The sequence below is a fragment of the Otolemur garnettii genome, unplaced genomic scaffold (assembly GCF_000181295.1).
Source record: "Otolemur garnettii isolate 467f Iridium unplaced genomic scaffold, OtoGar3 scaffold00045, whole genome shotgun sequence".
NCBI classification, from domain to species: Eukaryota; Metazoa; Chordata; class Mammalia; order Primates; family Galagidae; genus Otolemur; species Otolemur garnettii.
Genome location: NW_003852440.1, coordinates 5,641,879 through 5,661,385, shown reverse-complemented (window position 1 = coordinate 5,661,385; position 19,507 = coordinate 5,641,879). Strand labels below are relative to the sequence as shown.

Sequence of the window (19,507 nt, the reverse complement as noted above, 5' to 3'; positions counted from 1 at the left end):
GCCCACATCTCAAAATCCCCAAACCAGAGATGCTGGCTTGGATGTGGAGAAAAGGGAACACTTCTACACTGCTGGTGGGAATGCAAACTAATACATTCCTTTTGGAAAGATGTTTGGAGAACACTTAGGGATCTAAAAATAGACCTGCCATTTGATCCTTCAATTTCTCTACTAGGTATATATCCAGAAGACAAAAAATCACATTATAACAAAATATCTGCACCAGAATTTTTATTGCAGCCCAATTCATAATTGCTAAGTCATGGAAGAAGCCCAAGTGCCCATCGACCCACGAATGTATTAATAAATTGTGATATATGTATACCATGAATTATTATGCAGCCTTAAAAAAGATAGAGACTTTACCTCTTACATGCTTACACGGATGGAGCTGGAACATATTCTTAGCGAAGTATCCCAAGAATGGAAGAAAAAGTATCCTGTACTCAGCCCTACTATGAAACCAATTTATTGCTTTCATACGACATATGAAACCCACATAAAGCCCAAGAAGAAGGGGATGGAGGAGAGAGAGGGGAGGGGGAAGGATGGCAGAGGGAGGGTAATTAGTGGGAACACAGTTACGATGCATTTTACAAGGATACATGTTAAATTTACTAAGTAGAGAGCATAATAACTAGAAAATGCGGTGAAGGCTATGTTAACCAGTTTGATGAAAATATTTCAAATGCTATATAAAACAAGCACATTGTACCCCACGATTGCATTAATGTACACATCTATGGTTTAATTAGAAAATAAAATAAAAACAAAACAACACCTACGATGTTATTCCAACACCTAGGAACACACCTATGATGCAACAAAAAAGGAACCTAGGGAACACACCTATGATGCAACAAAAAAGGAACCTAGGGAACACACCTATGATGCAACAACAACAAAAAAGTCTTATTTCTTCTTACATTTTTATATTACCCCTAATAAAGAGCTCAAAAATCTGTGATTCCCCTGAACTCATAAAAATTAACAGGGACAAATATAGTCCAGTGTAATCAAATTATATATCAAGTTTGAGTCTAGACTCTTGAACTCTCAGAAAGATTTCTTCTCAGAGGAGATAATGCCAGAATTTTTGCCTGAAATCCTATAGCATTGGTTTCCAGACCAGCAGCATCAAGCATCAACTGTGACCTTGTTAGAAATATAAGTTCTATCATATTCCTATTATTTCATAAAATATTGAAAGATTAAATGGCAAGTCCAAAATGTCTGACTAGAGACATTTAACCAGCAGCTCTCAGTGACATCAGGGACAAGTGTATTCTAGCCACCTCTTGCTGTATTGTCGCTCCCAGAAACATTTTTCTGGGTATACAATGAGATTGTGTGGGACTCCAGATGCTGAGAAGGAGGTCAGGAGCCCTGAAACACTGGTACAGAAGGCCACTACAACAGCCAAGCAAAGAGATAAGTAAAATTAAAGAGAATGAGAAAGCAAGAGTAGTGAGCAGGGGAAGGAAGTGAACAAGAAGAAAACACACATGAAGAGGACCAACAAAAATTCTGTTAACATGAAAAAAACAGAAAAAACCAACTCCCCCAGGAGATCATGAGGCAGCTACCACAGAAGATCCTACTTGGAAATGACAAAAAGGGAATATAGAGTTACGGATGCCAAAAACAATGAAGGAAATTAAAGGGAAACGTGGAAAACCACCAAGAGGGAATCCAAAAATTGACCCAAGAAAGTAGTGAAAGACATAGTGATATTTAAAAGGATATATCAGAGCTTAAGGAATTGAAGGAGTCACTCAGAGAACTTAAAGATGCAGTAGAAAATATCAATAACAGATTAGACCATGGAGGAGAAAGAACCTCTTAGCTAGAGGATAAGGCTCTTGAGCTAACTCAGACAGAAAAGAAGAAAGTAAAAGCAGAGCAATCTCTCAGAGAATTATGGATTCTACATAGAGTTCAAAAGTATGAATTATAAGTATCCCTGAAGGAGAAGATCATGCCAAAGGAATGGAAGCCCTACTGGAAGATATCATAAAGGAAGATTTCCCAAGCATCACCAAAGATTCTTATACTCTCCTTTTAAATATATTTGTCCCAATGCAACCAGAACATGTCCTAGAATCACTGTAATAAACCTGGCCAACATCAAAATGAAAGAGAAAATTCTGCAAGCACCAGGAGTAAACACCAATTAACCTACAGAGACAGATCCATCAGGATGACAGCAGACTTTTCAACTAAAACTTTCAACATCAGAAGATGATGATCATCTACCTTTCTTACACAAAACAATTTTCTGCCTAGGATTCTGTATGATGCTGAACTAAATTTCATACTTGATAGAGAAATCAAATCTTTTCCTGACATGCAAATGTTATGGAAATTTGCCACAGTAAGACCAGCTCTGCAGGAAGTACTCGGACCCTTGCTTCACACTGACCATCATAATGAACCACCAGCAAAATAGACACCCAGAAACTAAAGGACAAAACCTACCGTCCACAATGGTGCAAGGGATAAAGCTAAGCAATGAACCTTCACAAAATAAGATGACTAGAACTTCACTACACTTATAAATTCTCTCAATAATGTGAATGGCTTGAATTCACCACTGAAAAGGCACAGGCTGGATGACTGGATAAAAAAAAAAAGCACAAACCAAATATGTGTTATTTTCTAGGAAACTTCTAAACTCTAAGGACAAAACAAGACTCAGAGCAAAGGGTTGGAAAATAATATTTTAGGCAAATAGAAATCAGAAGAAAGGAAAGGTCATAATTTTATTTTCACAAGTGGATTTAAAGCAACTGGAGTAAAGAAAGACAAAGATGGTCACTATGTACTGGTCAAGGGAACAATAAAACAAGAGGGCATTTCAATTCTAAATATACATGCCCTAATTTAAATCCTCCCAGATTTAAGTAATGAACCCTAACTGGTCTGAACAATATGATACCCTACAATGCAATAATAGCAGAAGACTTCAACAGCCCTCTGACAGAACTGGCCAGATCTTCTAAACAGAAACTGAACAAACAAGGAACTTAAATGCAACCCTAGAACAAGTGGGTGTAATGGACATATACAGAATACACCATCCCAAAGCTAAAGAATATCCATTCTTCTCATCAGCCCATGGAATGTACTTGAAAATAGATCCTATCTTAGTTCATAAATCAAACCTCAACAAAATTAAAAGAATTGAAATTATGCCTTCTTATCTTTTCAAGCCACAGGGGAATAAAGATAGAGCTCAACTACAAAAAAAGCTTCATCCCCACACAGAGTTATGAAAACTAAACAACATTGTGCTGAATGACACCTGGATCAAAGAGATAGGAAATCATATTCCTCGAACACAACAACAATTAAGTTACATGCTGCCAAAACATGTGGGATGCTACAAAAGCAATCCCAAGAGGGAAATTTATTGCATTAGATGTCTATATCCAACATTTAGGAAGAGCACACATCAAAAACCTTAATGAATCATCTCAAGGAAATGGAAAAGGAGGAATAATCTAATCCCAAACCTAGCAGAAGAAAATAACCAAAATTAAATCAGAAATAAATGAAATTAAAAACAAAAGAATGATTCAGAATATTAAAGAAACAAAAATTTAGTTCTTCTAAAAGATAAACAAAATCAATAAACCTTTGGCCAGAGTAACTTGAAAAAGAAAACTAAGATCTCTGATAATCTCAATCAGTTATGAATAAGGGGACATAACAGCAGATACCACAGAGATACAAGAGCTTATCTCTGATTACTACAAAAAAAAAGTCTAGGCCCTGAAATTTGACAATGTAGAAGAAATAGACCAATGCCTGGAATCACACAAACTCCAATATCAAGCACCCAAACTGCAGCAATAATAAAAAAGTTCCCAACAATGACAACAACAACAACAAAAACCCCTGAACCAGATGGCTTTACCAGAATTCTATCAAACCTTCAAAGAAGAGCTTCTACCTATACTGTAGAACCTATACCAAAACCTGTTTGGGAATCCTCCCAAACACATTTGATGAAGCAAATATCACCTTGATAACAAAATCAGTAAAAGATCCAACAAAAATGGAGAACTATAGATTAATTTCACTAATGAATATGGATCCAAAAATAGTTAATAAACTTCTAACAAATAGAATACAGGTACACTTTAAAATATATATACATCATGATCAAGTAAGCTTTATCTCAGGAATACGAGTTGTGTTTAACATATGCAAGTCCATAACTATAGTTCAGCATATAAATAAAATAGAAAACAAAAACCACTCAAAATATATGAGGAAAATGCATTTGATAAAATTCAGCATCTTTTTTTTTTCCAGCATCCTTTTCTAACCAGAACACTTTAGAAAATAGGCATAGATGTCACATTTCTTAAACTCACAGAAGCAAACTATGGTAAACCCACAGCCAATGTCATACTAAAATCAGAGTAAAACTGAAAGTATTTCCACTTAGAATTAGAACTAGACAAGAAAGCCCACTATCGCCAATACTATTCAACAAAGTTTTGGAAGTTCTAGCCAATTCATTCACGCAAAAGAAAAATATTAAGGGCATCCAAATCAGGGCAGAGGAGGTCAAACTCTCACTTTTTGCTGATGATATGATCTGATACTTAAAAAAAACCAGGGACTCAACCATCAGGCTCTTGGAAGTAATCAAGAAATGGATTAACAGCTCAAGGTATAAGATCAAGTTCCACAAATCAGTAACCTTTGTATATGTCAATAACATTCAAGTTGAAAAGCAAATCAAGGACACAATATTATTCATAGTAGCTTCAAAGAAAATGAAATACCTGGAAATATATCTAACAAAGGAGGTGAAGGTTCTCTACAAAGGAATGATGGAACACTAAGAAAAGAAATAGCAGAAGACATTAACAAATAGAAGAATATATCATGCTCTTATCTGGGAAGAATCAACTTTGTTAAAATGTCTATGCCACCCAAAACAATCTACAGATTTAATGTAATCTCCTTTACAATGTAAAGTGCATACTCTGAAGAACTAAAAAAAAAATAGTTCTTTGTTTTATATGGATCCAGAAAAAAATCCATATAGCCAAGGCAATTCTTAGTACAATAACAAACTCACAGGCATCACTCTATCATATTTCAGGTTATATTTCCAGTCCACAATAGTCAAAATAGCATAGTATTGTTACAGAAATAGAAACATAAACCTATGGAACAGAATAGAAAATTCAGAGATGAAACCAGCCTCCTATTGCCATCTGACCTTCAATAAACCAGATAAAAACATACATTGGTGAAAAGAATCCCTATTCAGTAGTGCTGGGAGAACTGGATAACCACATGTAAAAGACTGAATCTGGACTCACACCTTTCACCATTTATAGGGTCTATAACTAGAATATACAAAGAACTCAAATTAGCCAACAAAAAAAGAGTAAGCAATCCCATCTATCACTGGGCTGGAGACATGAACAGAACCTTCTCTGAAGAGTACAAATGGCCAGTAAACATATGAAAAAATACTCATTGCCCCTGGTCATCAAAGAAATGTGAATAAAACCACCCTGAGAATTGCCCACATCACAAAAGTACCAAAAGTACCAAAGCTGCAGATGCTGACATGGATGTGGAGAGAAGGGAACATTTTTACATTGCTGTTGGAATTACAAACTAGTACTACCTCTTTGGAAAAAAGTATGGAGAATCCTCAAAGAACTCAAAATAGACCTTCCATTTAATCATGCAATTCCATTACTAGATATTTACCTAGAAGAAAAAAATCATTTTACCATAAGGATACTTGCACTAGATTGTTTAATCGCAGTTTAATTTAAAATCAATCACCAAGAATTGACCCATGTGCCCATCAACAAATGAATGGATTAATAAACTATGGTATATGTATACCATGAAATACTATTCCCACCATGAAAAGATGGAAAGTTTACATCTTTTATATAACCTGAATAGAGTTGGACCACATTCTCTTTAGTAAAGTATCTCAAGAATGGAAAAGCAAGCATGCAATGTATTTAATACCAACATGAAGCCAGTAGATGAACTAATACCCACACAAGAGAAAAACTCAATTTAATTCAAGTTGGGGGGAAGGGGTAGAAAGGGTGAATGGGAGACAGGGAGAGGGAGGAGGGAAGGGGATTGCTGTGGTCTCACCTAATGGGCATAATGTAAGGGTATATGGCATACCTCCTAGGTTCTAACCTGTATAACTGTAATACATTTTGATTATAGGGATATAAACTAAATTACACTAGTTACCTCCAAATTGAATGACAGAAAACCTGTAGAAACTTTTTAACTTTCAGGTCATAGCTACAACAGAAACCTTACCTAACAAACCCCAACATTATAACCTAATCATCTGTACTCCCATTTTCTGAAATTTTTAAAAAGAATAAATAATAGATAAAAGAAATGCAAATATTCAGGGTATGCTTACTGAAACAGAAATCTAGGTAATTCTTTGGTCATGAAAGTTTGAAAACCACTGTCCTTACTCTTTAAATATGTAAAATACCATAACAAAATTCCAAATAATTATAGTAGAGATAACATCAGGGCTTTGTAACCTTGTGCAGAAAATGGGAAGATTCCCTGAAGAATGTAGCTACTTGGGATCTGGCTGTACTTGGGATCACCCCATGTACTTCCATGGGGTGAATAATTTTGATAATTACCAAACATCAGGTTTGGAAGTGGGTCTAACAGATTCTTGTCTGAAATTAATTTAAAGAGAAATCTCTTAATAAGTATTTATGACCAGATTCTGGGATCTGATTCAACATCAGCTGAATAGGAGAAAGTAGAATGACTCTGAGTGATATTTTCCTTTTATCTCAGTGGCCTAAGAAATAATCTTGTCAATCACTTTTGGTTTATACTATCTTTGGCCAAATTGTGACAGAGTTTGTCTGCATGGCTGGTCTTGAGAAGGTTACAGAATTATGAGGAATAAGATAATGGGAGGTGTTCAAACTTTGCAGTTTTAATTGTCATTAAATAGCTGCACTTCATCTTCTTGTCAAGAAGTGAAACCTTAAGGCCATTAGCAATTCTCTATCCATCACAAGTTCAATTCAGAGAAATAATATATAAAAATAGTTTGAGGGAGACCTACTCCATCCATTCCTCCAGAAAGCTTCAAGTATTCACCTATATTCAGCTTAAATAGCAGAGGCAGCAAGTCCATAACTAGATGATACCATCTAACTAGATGTGGTATCATCTAGTTCCTCAACATACTGCATTTGTTGAATTATACATTCATGTATTATTACTATATGGAAAGCTATATAAAATAGCTCTGTGAAAAGAGTAATACATGTACCATAGAAGAATGTTTTGAGGACTTTGCTCATGATACTATCGAGTTTTCTTTATAAAGTCCTTAGCAAAATTTTGTTTAATCCTTATGTTTCTCCTGAGCAATGGGTATTTCTTTATCTGTGAATTTTGTAACTAATCACATTAGCCTTTATAGGCCAGAGCAAGTTAAACCATAAGCATCTTTATGTTGCATATATAAATATATATTTTCATTAATACATATGTACCCACATGCATATTTTCTTTTGGCATTTTACACCCACCTGGAAAATTTTTTGTATATGTTAAATACATAGTACTATTATTAACCACCTTTATTCCTCTACCTGCCCATTTCTGGTACTTTATCCAAGGATGGAATTACCTGCTTCAGTCAGTACTTAGCAATTCTTTTAAATAAGATATAATTAAAGAATTACCTTCAAAAATGTACTTTTCATCTTGGAAACTACTTTATTTTTAACACTTTCAAGTTTTTGCGTTGCCTGGGTAGCTTGTTGTAACTGCTCTTCACAAAATTCATCTAGAGAATAGGTTCGAGAACTGTCCAGCTAATAAGATGACAATAAATGTTGAGTGTTGTAAAGTCAAAATCCATATACCAAAACAAAAGATGAAATATTTGATAATCTTTTTAAGTCATAAAGACCATACTTTATTATTTATTCTTTATGTACTTTATGCTTTCTATGCTATCTGCCTTATGTGGTCTTTAAGTTTAAATTTAAACACTAATAGTTAAATCTAACTAAATCTTACTTAAAAGACATAAAAATATGTTATTAAGTAATAACTAAGATTAAGCCAAAGCAGAAAAATTTAAGAGTTGAGATATTTTTGAAATCTCTGTGAATACAGGGAGCCCACCAATCCCAGGAATTACTTTTACTTTTGAAGTCATAATTACTTGTAAAACTTAAAATCATAAACATAAAATGAGGTTAAAATTGAATAATCCAGTAAGATAAATTTTATTATGAATTTATTCAGAATCCAAGAGGGAGGAATCTCTATCAACTATGCTACAAATTCTCAAAATGTAATGTTCCATCAATTCGTGTATGTACATACACTCCATCATTCTTCCTCCTTTCAGTATTATTTTTCCTAAACTGTGTTCTCTTGCCAAAATAAATTTTCATTAATAAATAAGCTCTTATCTTTAACTCTAGTTATACTATAAAAATTAATAATTTGTCTTTTCACAATAACTCTAGTTATACTATAAAAATTAATAATTTGTCTTTTCACAAAACAAAACAAAAAGATTGAAAAGTACTGCTCCTGCCTTAAAACTTTCAGTTTAATCTTTGAGTTCCCCCTCTACTAGTCCCATATCTGATTACCAGGTCCTAATTTTTCCACCCAAATATATATCAGAAATCTGTCTTCCTTTCTGGTCTCAACCACCAACATCCTAACTGAAGTCCTTATTGCTTACACCTACGTTATTCCAGCACCTCCCCACTTCCAATTCTTGTCACAGGTATCATAATAGTTTTCCTAAAATAGCATGTCTAGAAATTTTCAATAGTTGTTATTTGAGAGTAGTTCTAAAAATTTATCCAACATAAGAATTACCTGAGGGACTTATTAAAAATGTAGATTAACAGCACCACTTACTATTTGCTTTCTCAAAAGGATTGAGACACTAATATCTACATTTTTATTAGGCACCCAAGATACTACCCAATAAAACAAACTACTCTTAAATATAAAATATAATCCAAAGAGTCAACTCTACCTGATTCTGAAGACTTGGATAAGTGACGCTCTCTCTTGAACTAAGTTTTATCAATTGAAAGTAAAGATTTGGACAAAATGATCCACATATATTCTTTACCTTCTAGTTCTAAAAATTTCACTTCCTTTAAAGTTGTGTTTTCATCCCAAGAGAGTATATTCATGAATACCATTCATGGTATTAACTTCTGAACATTCCCATTCTTCATATTAATAACATTGCTTCATTCACATTACCTGTTTATTGTAGATTTTCATTGGTGTCTGCATCCCCAGGCTATGCAGTTTTCCAATACTAAATGTACAACTGGCCACCTTCCAATTTCTGACCCAAGCTTGGTTCTCCTGGCTAAAAATCTCTGTTTTCTGTCTATCTGAGTCTGGCTTTTCCGTGTACAGTTTCAGAAATTCCTATTCTTGCAAACCGAACCCACTAATCCCCTTTAGGAATGCCCTTGGCTTATGGGCATATTAAGATTCTACTTTTCCTTTGTTTTGTTATTCTTGACCCGAAATTCATGACCCAACCTAACTTTTAAATCAAACATATATTGAATGCCTTGCTCAAATCCATAGAAATGGTTTATATATGGATTAATAAATCTATGTTCCTTTTATTCAAAACTCTATTTCGTTTTCCTCATTTCCATATATCAATATTAGCTTGCAGCAGTATATCTCTACCAACCTTTACAAGGTATATGGCAGGTAGATCATCTTCATGTTCATTATAGTTTTTGAGAGTAACTGCATCTTCACAAAGTCCTTTTATGTAAAGCAGACAGGATTGAAATAACTCATCAGCCCAGAAAAGATGGTGGCACAAAAATGACCTGAAAGTTAAAAAGTTTCTACAGGTTTTCTGTCATTCAATTTGGAGGTAACTAGTGTAATTTAGTTTATATCCCTATAATCAAAATGTATTACAGTTATCACATTTTAAATGATAAGGATTAGGAGTTGTGTTTGGCTGATAATGTTGCAGGCATGGTTTTGGGTCCTGGGTGTTTTGAAGAAGAGCAAAATAGGAGGGGTAAACAACTAATGATATTATTCTGTTATGCCATAGGGTTCTAATAATTCTGAAATATTAGGCAGTGTTATCTAAAAGAAATTATATGTCCTCAATTATTACTTATTATAAATATATAATTTCTATAAATTATATAAATTTATTATTATTTAGATTTATAATAATAAATTTATTCAACTTATTTTTCCTCCAATTACAAAAAAATCATTAACTGGATTAGGGCCTATTTAGAGAATGACTCTTTGTTTCTTTCTTTTCTTTTACTTTTCTTTTCTTTTTTGGAGACATAGAGTCTCACTTTGACATCAGGCTAAAGTGCAGTGGCTTCATCATAGCCCACTGCACCCTCAAATTCCTGGGATCACATGATCCTTCTGTCTTAGCCTCACAGGTAGCTGGGATTACAGGTATACACCACTGCGATTAGCTAATTTTCTGTTTTTAGTAGTGATGGAGTCTCACTCTTGTTTGGGCTGTCTCAAACTACTGTTCTCAAGCAATCCTCCTGCCTTGGAGAATTGTTTCTTAAATTTTCCAACCACCTATATAATAGTGTAGAGAAGATAAGCCTTTTTTCCCCCTGCCCCTTTTTTCTGGTTCAATCAGGGTCACAAAGGTGAAACAAATCTCTGCTAACAACACTGAAAATAATAGAAAGACAGAACTGGAGGAGAAAAGAACGGAGTAGAAGAGATAAGGTTCCATAAAAATTGGAATGTAAAGCAAATGTCCTTGTGCAACAGTATATGGTGAATGGAGGGGGGGCATTCTGCCCTTTATGATCTATGTGGTGTGGCTTATTTTAAAGGTTATTAAATTCAAAAGAAATATAATGATCAGAAAATAACTTTCTTGTCTTTCTATTTTACAGTTGAAAGCTTTATAATACCACAAAGCTAGTGAAGCTTCAGTTTCCTGGACCCTTCATTTGCACTGTCTATTCTAAAACCTTGTGTTATTCGTTATAAAGTAAGTCTCCACAAATTATATAATCTTCGTGTAACGTGAAAATACTCCTGGATATAGAAGAATTTGTTGACATTCCTCTAAATATATGATACAGGGAAAAAGAGAAATGATAAAGATAAGTGGCATATCATGAAGTATCACACAAAGCAAATATAATATTAACAAGAGAATGACTATAAAAATTCAGGCAGTATTGAATTCACACTACTTAGTGTTGGTTGAAGTATTCCTTTCCCCTTTTAAAAATGTGCTCAATTTTAGTTTGCATATTTTAACACACATATGAATAAACTGGGAAGGGTGAGTACAAAAATAATTTTAGGCATTAAAAATATAAAACATTTTAGTTTTAATGCATGATTTGATAAGAAAAATATGTATCAAATTATTACTGTATTCAAGTGTAAGTATTATGAGAAACTCACCACAAATTTGTGTTGTCACAGAAGAAAACTAAACACATGCTCCAAAACTTTACTCATATACCAGCTAGAACTTCTTGGTATTATAGAATATATCACAAAAGATTATTAAAACTCAGGTGTAAGATTCCAGAAAAAATAGAATAGACATACTTTTCATTATTCTTCCTACTGAGTACAACTAAAATCTCTGGACATTATATATAAAGTAACCATAAGAAGATAGTGAAAGGTGGAGAAGAAAAGGAAACCTGGTTAGGAGTGACATGGTGTTAAGTTCTCTAGGTTTTCTTTTCACTTCATGTATCCTATTCTTGAAGGTGAAGAAGCTAGTAACCTGAAAACACCAATGGGGAAGGACACAAAAAGCCCACTGTCTAAAGGACCAGAAAAGGGCCAGCCTAGCAAGACAAAAAGTTTAGGCAATAACCATTCTACTCCAGCCAAATACTACAGGGGGGAAAAGGGCTGGGTGGGGAGCCTAAAGTTCTGTTCTTGGCAAACTATAATGAGTCATCCTAAATGCCTCCATGGAAGTTTTCAGGGAAGACCAAGAAGGGAAATGGGACATTCCTCCCCACTGGATGATAACACACAATGAAATAGAAATAGTCAAGCAAAGAAATAGAGGGCATAAAGAAGAACCAAATAGAAGATAGAACTGAAAAATATAATGACAGAGTTTTAAAAAACTTGATGAATGGGTTTAAAGACAGAATAGAGTAGATAGAGAAGCAAATCAGTGACCTAAAAAATCTCTCGTGGACCTGTGCAACTATAAAAAAAGATCTGGCATTTGTGTCTGGAGTCCCAGAAGGAGAGGATAAATAAGGCAGGGCTGAAAAAAACCTTGAAGAAATAATGAGCGAAACTTTCCAAATTTAACAAAAAATACATAAACCTAGAGATTAAAGAAATTAAGGAAACTCAAAACGGGATGAAGACAAAGAAATTCACATCAAGACATAGCAAAGTTAAAATTCTAAAAACTAATGGCACGGAAAAATTTTTCAAATTAGTTGGAGGAAAAACATTTTATCTATATAAGACAAACAATTCAAATGACCATGTAAGTCAGAAGAAAGTGACACAATATTTTTTATGTTTTGAAAGAAGATTGTCACCCAGAATCCGATATTTATCAAAGAAGGGGAAAACAGGACATTCTCAGATAAAGGAAACGTAAGAAAATCTGTTGCCAATAGACCTACTGTAAAAGAATGGCTAAAGTTCTTTAAACAGAAATTAAACAACCAAACAGTAAAAGAAGGAACACTGGCACATTAGAAAGAAGAAGAAAAAATATGTTGAACAAAAAATATGAGTAAATGTAAGACTATCCTTCTCATGAGTTTTCTGAGGAGTTTTATGATAGTCATGAGACTATTCTTCTCATGAGTTTTCTGATGAGTTTCATGATGGTACCAAAATTATAATATTGATAAGGTTCCAAATGTATGTAGAAAAATAATTAATAACTTTGCCAAAGTTAAGATGAAGAAGACAATTCTGCAAGCAGCCAGACATAAAAAAAGCATTACCTACAAAAGGAGAAACCTTAGAATAATCACACATCTTTCAGTTGAAACTTTTAAAGCCAGAAGAGGATGATCATTGACCTTCAATATCCTAAAAAAAAACCAACTTTCAACTTAGGACCCTGTGCTCAGCTAAACTGAGTTTCATTAGTGATGGAGAAATCAAATACTTTACTGACTTACACATGCATTGAAAAAATTTTCCATAACTAAACTAGCTCTCCAGTAAATACTCAAACCCACTTTCCATAATGAACAGCTCAATGGCCTGCCACCAAAGTAAACTCACCCAGAAAGCCTTGAACAAAACCTAACATCCACCATGATGAAATGATTAAAAATTTCTATTGGACATTTGAAAAACATGACAACCAAAACACTACATGCTTATCAATTCTCTCAATTAATGTGAATGGCTTAAATTATCCTCTAAAGAGGGACAGATTGGCTGACAAGATACAAAAAATCAGATTAGATATCTATTGAATACAAGAGTCTCATCTTTCCTTAAAAGATAAAAAAGGGACTCAGGGTGAAGGGATGGTCATCTATAATACAGGCAAATGGAAATCAGAAAAAAAAAGGGGTTGCAATTCTATTTGCAGATACATTAGGTTTTAAACCAACAAAGATAAGGAAAGATAAGGATAGACACTACTTATTTGCCAAGGAAAACACTCAATATGAAGAGATTTCAATATTTAACATTTATCCTATTGTTTTAACATTTATCCTAGGAAGCATTTATTGCACCCTACCAGAACACTCCTCAATTCATAAAGCAAGCCCTAACAGATATGAACAATTTGATATCTTGCTGTACTATAATAGTTGGAGATTTTAACACCTCTTTGGCAGTTCTGGATAAATCCTCCAAAAAGAAACTAAACAAATAAATAATGGACTTAAACTTGATCCTAGAATGAATGGACTGAACAGACATCTACAGAACATGTCATCCTAATAAACCTAAATACACAGGCTTCTTATCAGCTTATGGATCATCCTACAAAATTGATCACATATTAGGTCACAAGTCTAACCTCAGCAAATTTTAAAAAAATAGAAATTATTCATTGTATTTTCTCAGACCATCATGGAATAAAAGTTGAACTCAGTAACAAGAGAAATCAGCATACTTATACAAAATCATGGAAACTAAATGATCAAGAAGGAAATTACAAGATTTCTGGAACAAAATGATAATGAAGACACGAATTGCCAGAACTCGTGGGATACTGGGATACTGCAAAGGCAGTCCTAAGAGAGAAATTTATAGTGTTGCAAGCCTTCCTCAAAAGAACAGAAAGAGAGGAAGTCAAGAACTTAATGGGATGTCTAAAGTGACTAGAAAAGAACATTTCAATCCCAAACACAGCAAAAGAAAAGAAATGACTAAAGTTAGAGCAGAATTAAGTGAAATTCAAAAAAAAAATTATACAACAGATCAATGAATCAAAAAGTCAGTTTTTTGAAAAGGTCAATAAAATAGATAGAACTTTGGGTAACCTAACCAGAAATAAAAGAGTAAAATCAATGCAATCCCTATTAAAGCTCCATTGTCATACTTTAAATAACTTGGAAAAAATAGTACTTCATTTTATATGGAATCAGAAAAAAACTCAATCCAGAAATAAAAACAAATCAGGAGACATCACATTACCAAGCTTCAGGCTATACTATAAATCTATAGTGATCAAAACAGCCTGGTACTGACACAAAAAGAGAGGTAGAAATATGGAACAGAAAAGAGAACCAAGAGATGAACCCAGTCAGTTATTATCATTTGATCTTAGATAAGCCTATCAAAAGCATTATTGGGGGAAAGATTCCCTATTTAACAAATGGTGCTGGGTGAACTGGCTGGCAACCTGTATAAGACTGAAACTGGACCCTCACCTTTCTCCAGTAACAAAAATTGATTCTCACTGGATAAAGATTTAAACTTAAGACATGAAATTATACTAGACATTAAACCTAAGACATGAAACTATAAAAATACTAGAAGAGAATATAGGAAAAGTGTTTGAAGAAATTGGACTAGGAGAATTTATTATGAAGAGGAACCCTGGCAATTCATGCAACACCAAAATTATATTACTGGGATATGATCAAACTTAAAGACTTCTGCATGGCCAAGAGCACAGTAAGTAAAGCATGCAGATAGCCTTCAGAATGGGAGAAGATATTTGCAGGTTATGTTTCTGACATGTGTCTGATAACTAGAATGCACACAGAACTCATACTAACCAATAAGAAAAGAACAAATAACCTCATTTCCTTGTGGGCAAGAGACTTGAATAGAAGGTTCTCTGAATAAGACAGGCACATGGCCTAAAAACACATGAAAAAGTGCTCATCATCTTTAATTATCAGAGTAATGCAAATCAAAACCACTTTGAGATATCATCTAACCTTAGTAAAATTAGCCCACGTCACAAAATCCCCAAACTTCAGATGTTGGCACAGATTTGGAGAGAAAGGAACACTTCTGCACTGCTGATGGGAATGCAAGCTAATAGTCCTTTTTGGAAAGAAGTTTAGAGAATACTCAAAGTAGACTTAAAGTAGACCTGCCATTCGATCTTGCAGTTCTTCTACTAGGTATATACACAGATGATCAAAAATCATTTTACCACAAAGACACTTGTACCAGAATATTCAATGCAGCCCAATTCATAATTGCCAAGTCATGGAAGCAGCGTAAGTGCTCATCAACCCATGAAAGGTATATGTATACCACAGAACATTATGCAGCCATAAAAAAGATGGAGACTTCACATCTTGTATGTTTACCTGGATGGAGTTGGAGTTGGAATATATTCTTCTTAGTAAAGTATCTCAATAATGGAAGAAAAAGTATCCATTGTACTCAATACTATTATGAAACCAATATATAATCACCTACACTTTCATATGAATGATAAAACAAAACTATAGTCCAGAAGGCAGGAAGAAAAAGGGACGAGGAGGGTGAAGAGAGGGAGTAGGGAGGAGGGTGAAGGAAGGAGGGTATTTGGTGGGACCTCTTCTATTGTGCATAGTGCAATGGTACTTTTTTTTTTTTTTTGCAGTTTTTGCCTGGAGCTGGGTTTGAACCCACCACCTCTGGCATATGGGGCCGGAGCCCTACTCCTTTGATCCATAGGGCACTGCCCTTGCAATGGTACATTTTAAAACTATTAAGAGTATAGTATAAATGTCTTGCCACAACAAATAAGTAAGTGAGGTGTTGTTTATGTTAACAAGTTTGATGTAAGCTTTCCACATTGTATATCAAATTAACACATAGTACTACATAAATGCATTAGTGTATACAGTTATCATTTAATAAAAAAAAAATTATTACCGACTGCTACCAAAAACTCTACACCCAGAAATTTGACAATGTGGAAGAAATGGACCAATACTTGGAATCACACTATCTTCCTAAACTGCACCAGTAAGAAATAGATTTCTTGAACAGACTGATATCAAGCACTAAGACTGCAGAAACAATAAAAAAGCTTCTGACAACAACAACAATAAAAAGCCTGGGACCAGATGGCTTCACATCAGAAGTCAAATCTTCAAAGATTTGCTTGCACGTATATTACAGAACCTGTTCCAAAACATTGAGAAGGAAGGAACCTTACCCCAAAATGTTCTATGAAGCAAACATCACTTTGATTCCAAAACCAGGAAAGGACCCAACCAAAAAAGAGAACCAGAGACCAATTTCATTAATGAATATTGATGCAAAAATACTGAACAAAATCTTAGCTAATAGATTACAGCTACACATTGAAAATTATACATCACGATCAAATAGGTGTCATTCAAAGGATGCAAGGCTGGTTTAACATACATGAATCCATAAATGTAATACATACATCAAAAGAAGCAAAACAAAGACCAGATGATCCTTTCAATAGATGCAGAAAAAGCATTTGAAAAAATTCAGCATCCTTTTCTAACAAGAACACTTAAGAAAATAGTCACAGGTGGCACATTTGTTAAGCTGATTGAAACATCTACGACAAACCCACAGCTAACATCATACTGAATGGAGTAAAATAGAAAGCTTTTCCACTTAGAACTGGAACTGGACAAAGATGTTCTCTGTCACCACTATTCAACATTGTGCTGGAAGTTCTAGCCAATGTAATCAGGCAAGAGAACGAAATAAAGGGCATCCAAACGGGGGCAAATGAGGTCAAACTCTCACTCTTTGCCAATGATAAGATCTAATACTTAGAAACCCCAGAGAGTCAACCACAAAACTCCTGGAAGTCATCAGAAAATATGGTAATGTCTCAGGGTATAAAATCAATATCCACAGATCAGTAGCTTTTGTATATGCCAATAACAGCCAAGTTTGAGAAGCAAATCAAGGACACAATTCCCTTCACAGTAGCTTCAAAGAAAATGAAATACTTAGGAATATACCTAACAAAAGAGGTGAAAGATCTTTTCAAAGAGAATTATGAAACCCTAAGGAAAGAAATGGCAGAAGACACTAACAAAAGGAAGAACATACCACGCTCCTGGCTGGGAGGAATCAACATTGTGAAAATGTCTATTCTACCCAAGAAATATACACATTCAATGAAATCCCCATTAAAGTACAAACATCATATTTTGAAGAACTGGAAAAAAATATTTCATTTTGTATGGAACCAGAAAAAAAACACATATAGCTAAGGCTACTCTTAGTAATAAAAACAAAGCCAGAGGCATCACTGTACCAGATATCAGGCTATAATACAAGTTTACAGTAATCAAAACAGCATGGTATTGGCCCCAAAATAGAGATATACACATACGGAATAGAAAAGAAAATCAAGAGTTGAAACCAGTCTCTACTTGCCATCTGATCTTTGATAAATCTAGCAAAAACATACAATAGGGGAAAGAATTCCTATTCAACAAATGGTGCTGGAAGAACTGGATAACCGCATGTAAAAGACTGAAATTAGACCCACACCTTTCACCACTTACAAAAGCTGACTCAAAATGAATCAAAGACTACATCTAAGACACAAAATGATAAAAATCTTGGAAGAAAGCATGAGGAAGATGCTTGATGATGTTGGAATGGGCAAAGATTTTATGACAAATATTCCAGTGGCCATCACAACAATGACAAAATTTAACAAATGAGACTTAATTAAGCTGAAAAGCTTCTGCACAGCTAAAGACATGACAAGTAAAGCAAAAAGGCAAACTTCAGAATGGGAAAAGATACTTGTAGGGTATCAATCTGACAAAGGGTTAATAACTAGAATCTATAGAGAATTCAAATTAATCAACAAAAAAAGAGTAAAGAATCCCATATACTACTGGGCAAGTGATATGAACAGAACCTTCTCTGATGAAGACAGATGACTGGCTAACAAAAATAAAGCATAACTATATACTGTCTATAAGAAATAAGTACCTCACTTCAAATATAATTATATGGGTATATCAAAAGTAAAAGGTTGCAAACAATCAAAAGAAAACATTGATGGCTATATTAATTCCAAATAAAGTAAACTTCAAAACAATGAAAATGACCAGAAATAGAAAGGGATGTCATATATTTATAAAAGGATCAATCTACTGGGTGGCACCTGTGGCTCAAAGGAGTAGGGGGCTGGCCCCATACACCAGAGGTGGCGAGTTCAATCCTGACCCCAGCCAAAAAAAAAAAAAAAAAGGGATCAATCTACCTAGAAGACAGTAATCCATAATGTGCATGTACCAAATAATAGGGCTGAAAAAAATGTAAAACAAAAACTGAACTTAAAGAAAATGGAGACAAATGTACCCTTACCATTGGTGACTTCTGCATCATCTCAACAACTGACAGAACTAAACAGAAAAATCATCAAAGACAGAAAAAGCTTATCAAACAGCAGGATCTAAACTGCATTTGTAGAACATTCTTCCCAACAACAGAATACACATTCTTTTCAAGTTCCTGTGGAATATATACCAAAATTGGTCATATCTTGGACTAACAAACAAAGAAAAAGAACCCCAACCACTTCAACAAATTCAAAAGAATTATGCAGAGTATATTCTCTGACCACAAAGAAATCAAACTAGGAATTAGTAATAGGAAGAAAACAGGAAAATCTCCAAACACAGGAAGCTAAATTAAATACTTCTAAATGGCTAGAAGAGGAAGACTTGAGGGTAATTTAAAAAGTTAAATGAACTGAATGAAAATGAAAATACAACAAATCAAAATATGTGGTATACAGATAACACAGTACTGAAGAAAATTTATAGCACCAAACCCTAACATAAAAGGGCATTCTTGGGGGATTCTGGGAAGATGGACGACTGGTAGCAACCCTGGTCAGAGGCTCCTGAGCAAAGGAAGAAAAACTGGTTGGAATCAGAATCTATGAAGCCAAAGACGGGGAGCTGAGCCCAGAAAGAAGTTCGGCAAGCTATAAATCCAAGGAAGATCATTTAAGAACATAAAATACAGGCACAAAGTGGGC

General features: G+C 34.3%; 1 protein-coding gene across 1 annotated transcript in view; it reads right to left on the bottom strand.

Moving 5' to 3' along the window:
- DNAH14 (dynein axonemal heavy chain 14) overlaps positions 1-19,507 on the bottom strand; it is a 554,037-nt gene that overhangs the window by 483,253 nt on the left and 51,277 nt on the right. Inside the window, exons 8-9 of the mRNA XM_003791010.1 lie at positions 9,758-9,902; positions 7,746-7,877 (exon numbers count right to left, since the gene is read on the bottom strand). Of these exons, the coding sequence (XP_003791058.1) occupies positions 7,746-7,877; positions 9,758-9,902 (277 nt within the window). The remainder of the gene's footprint in view (positions 1-7,745; positions 7,878-9,757; positions 9,903-19,507) is intronic.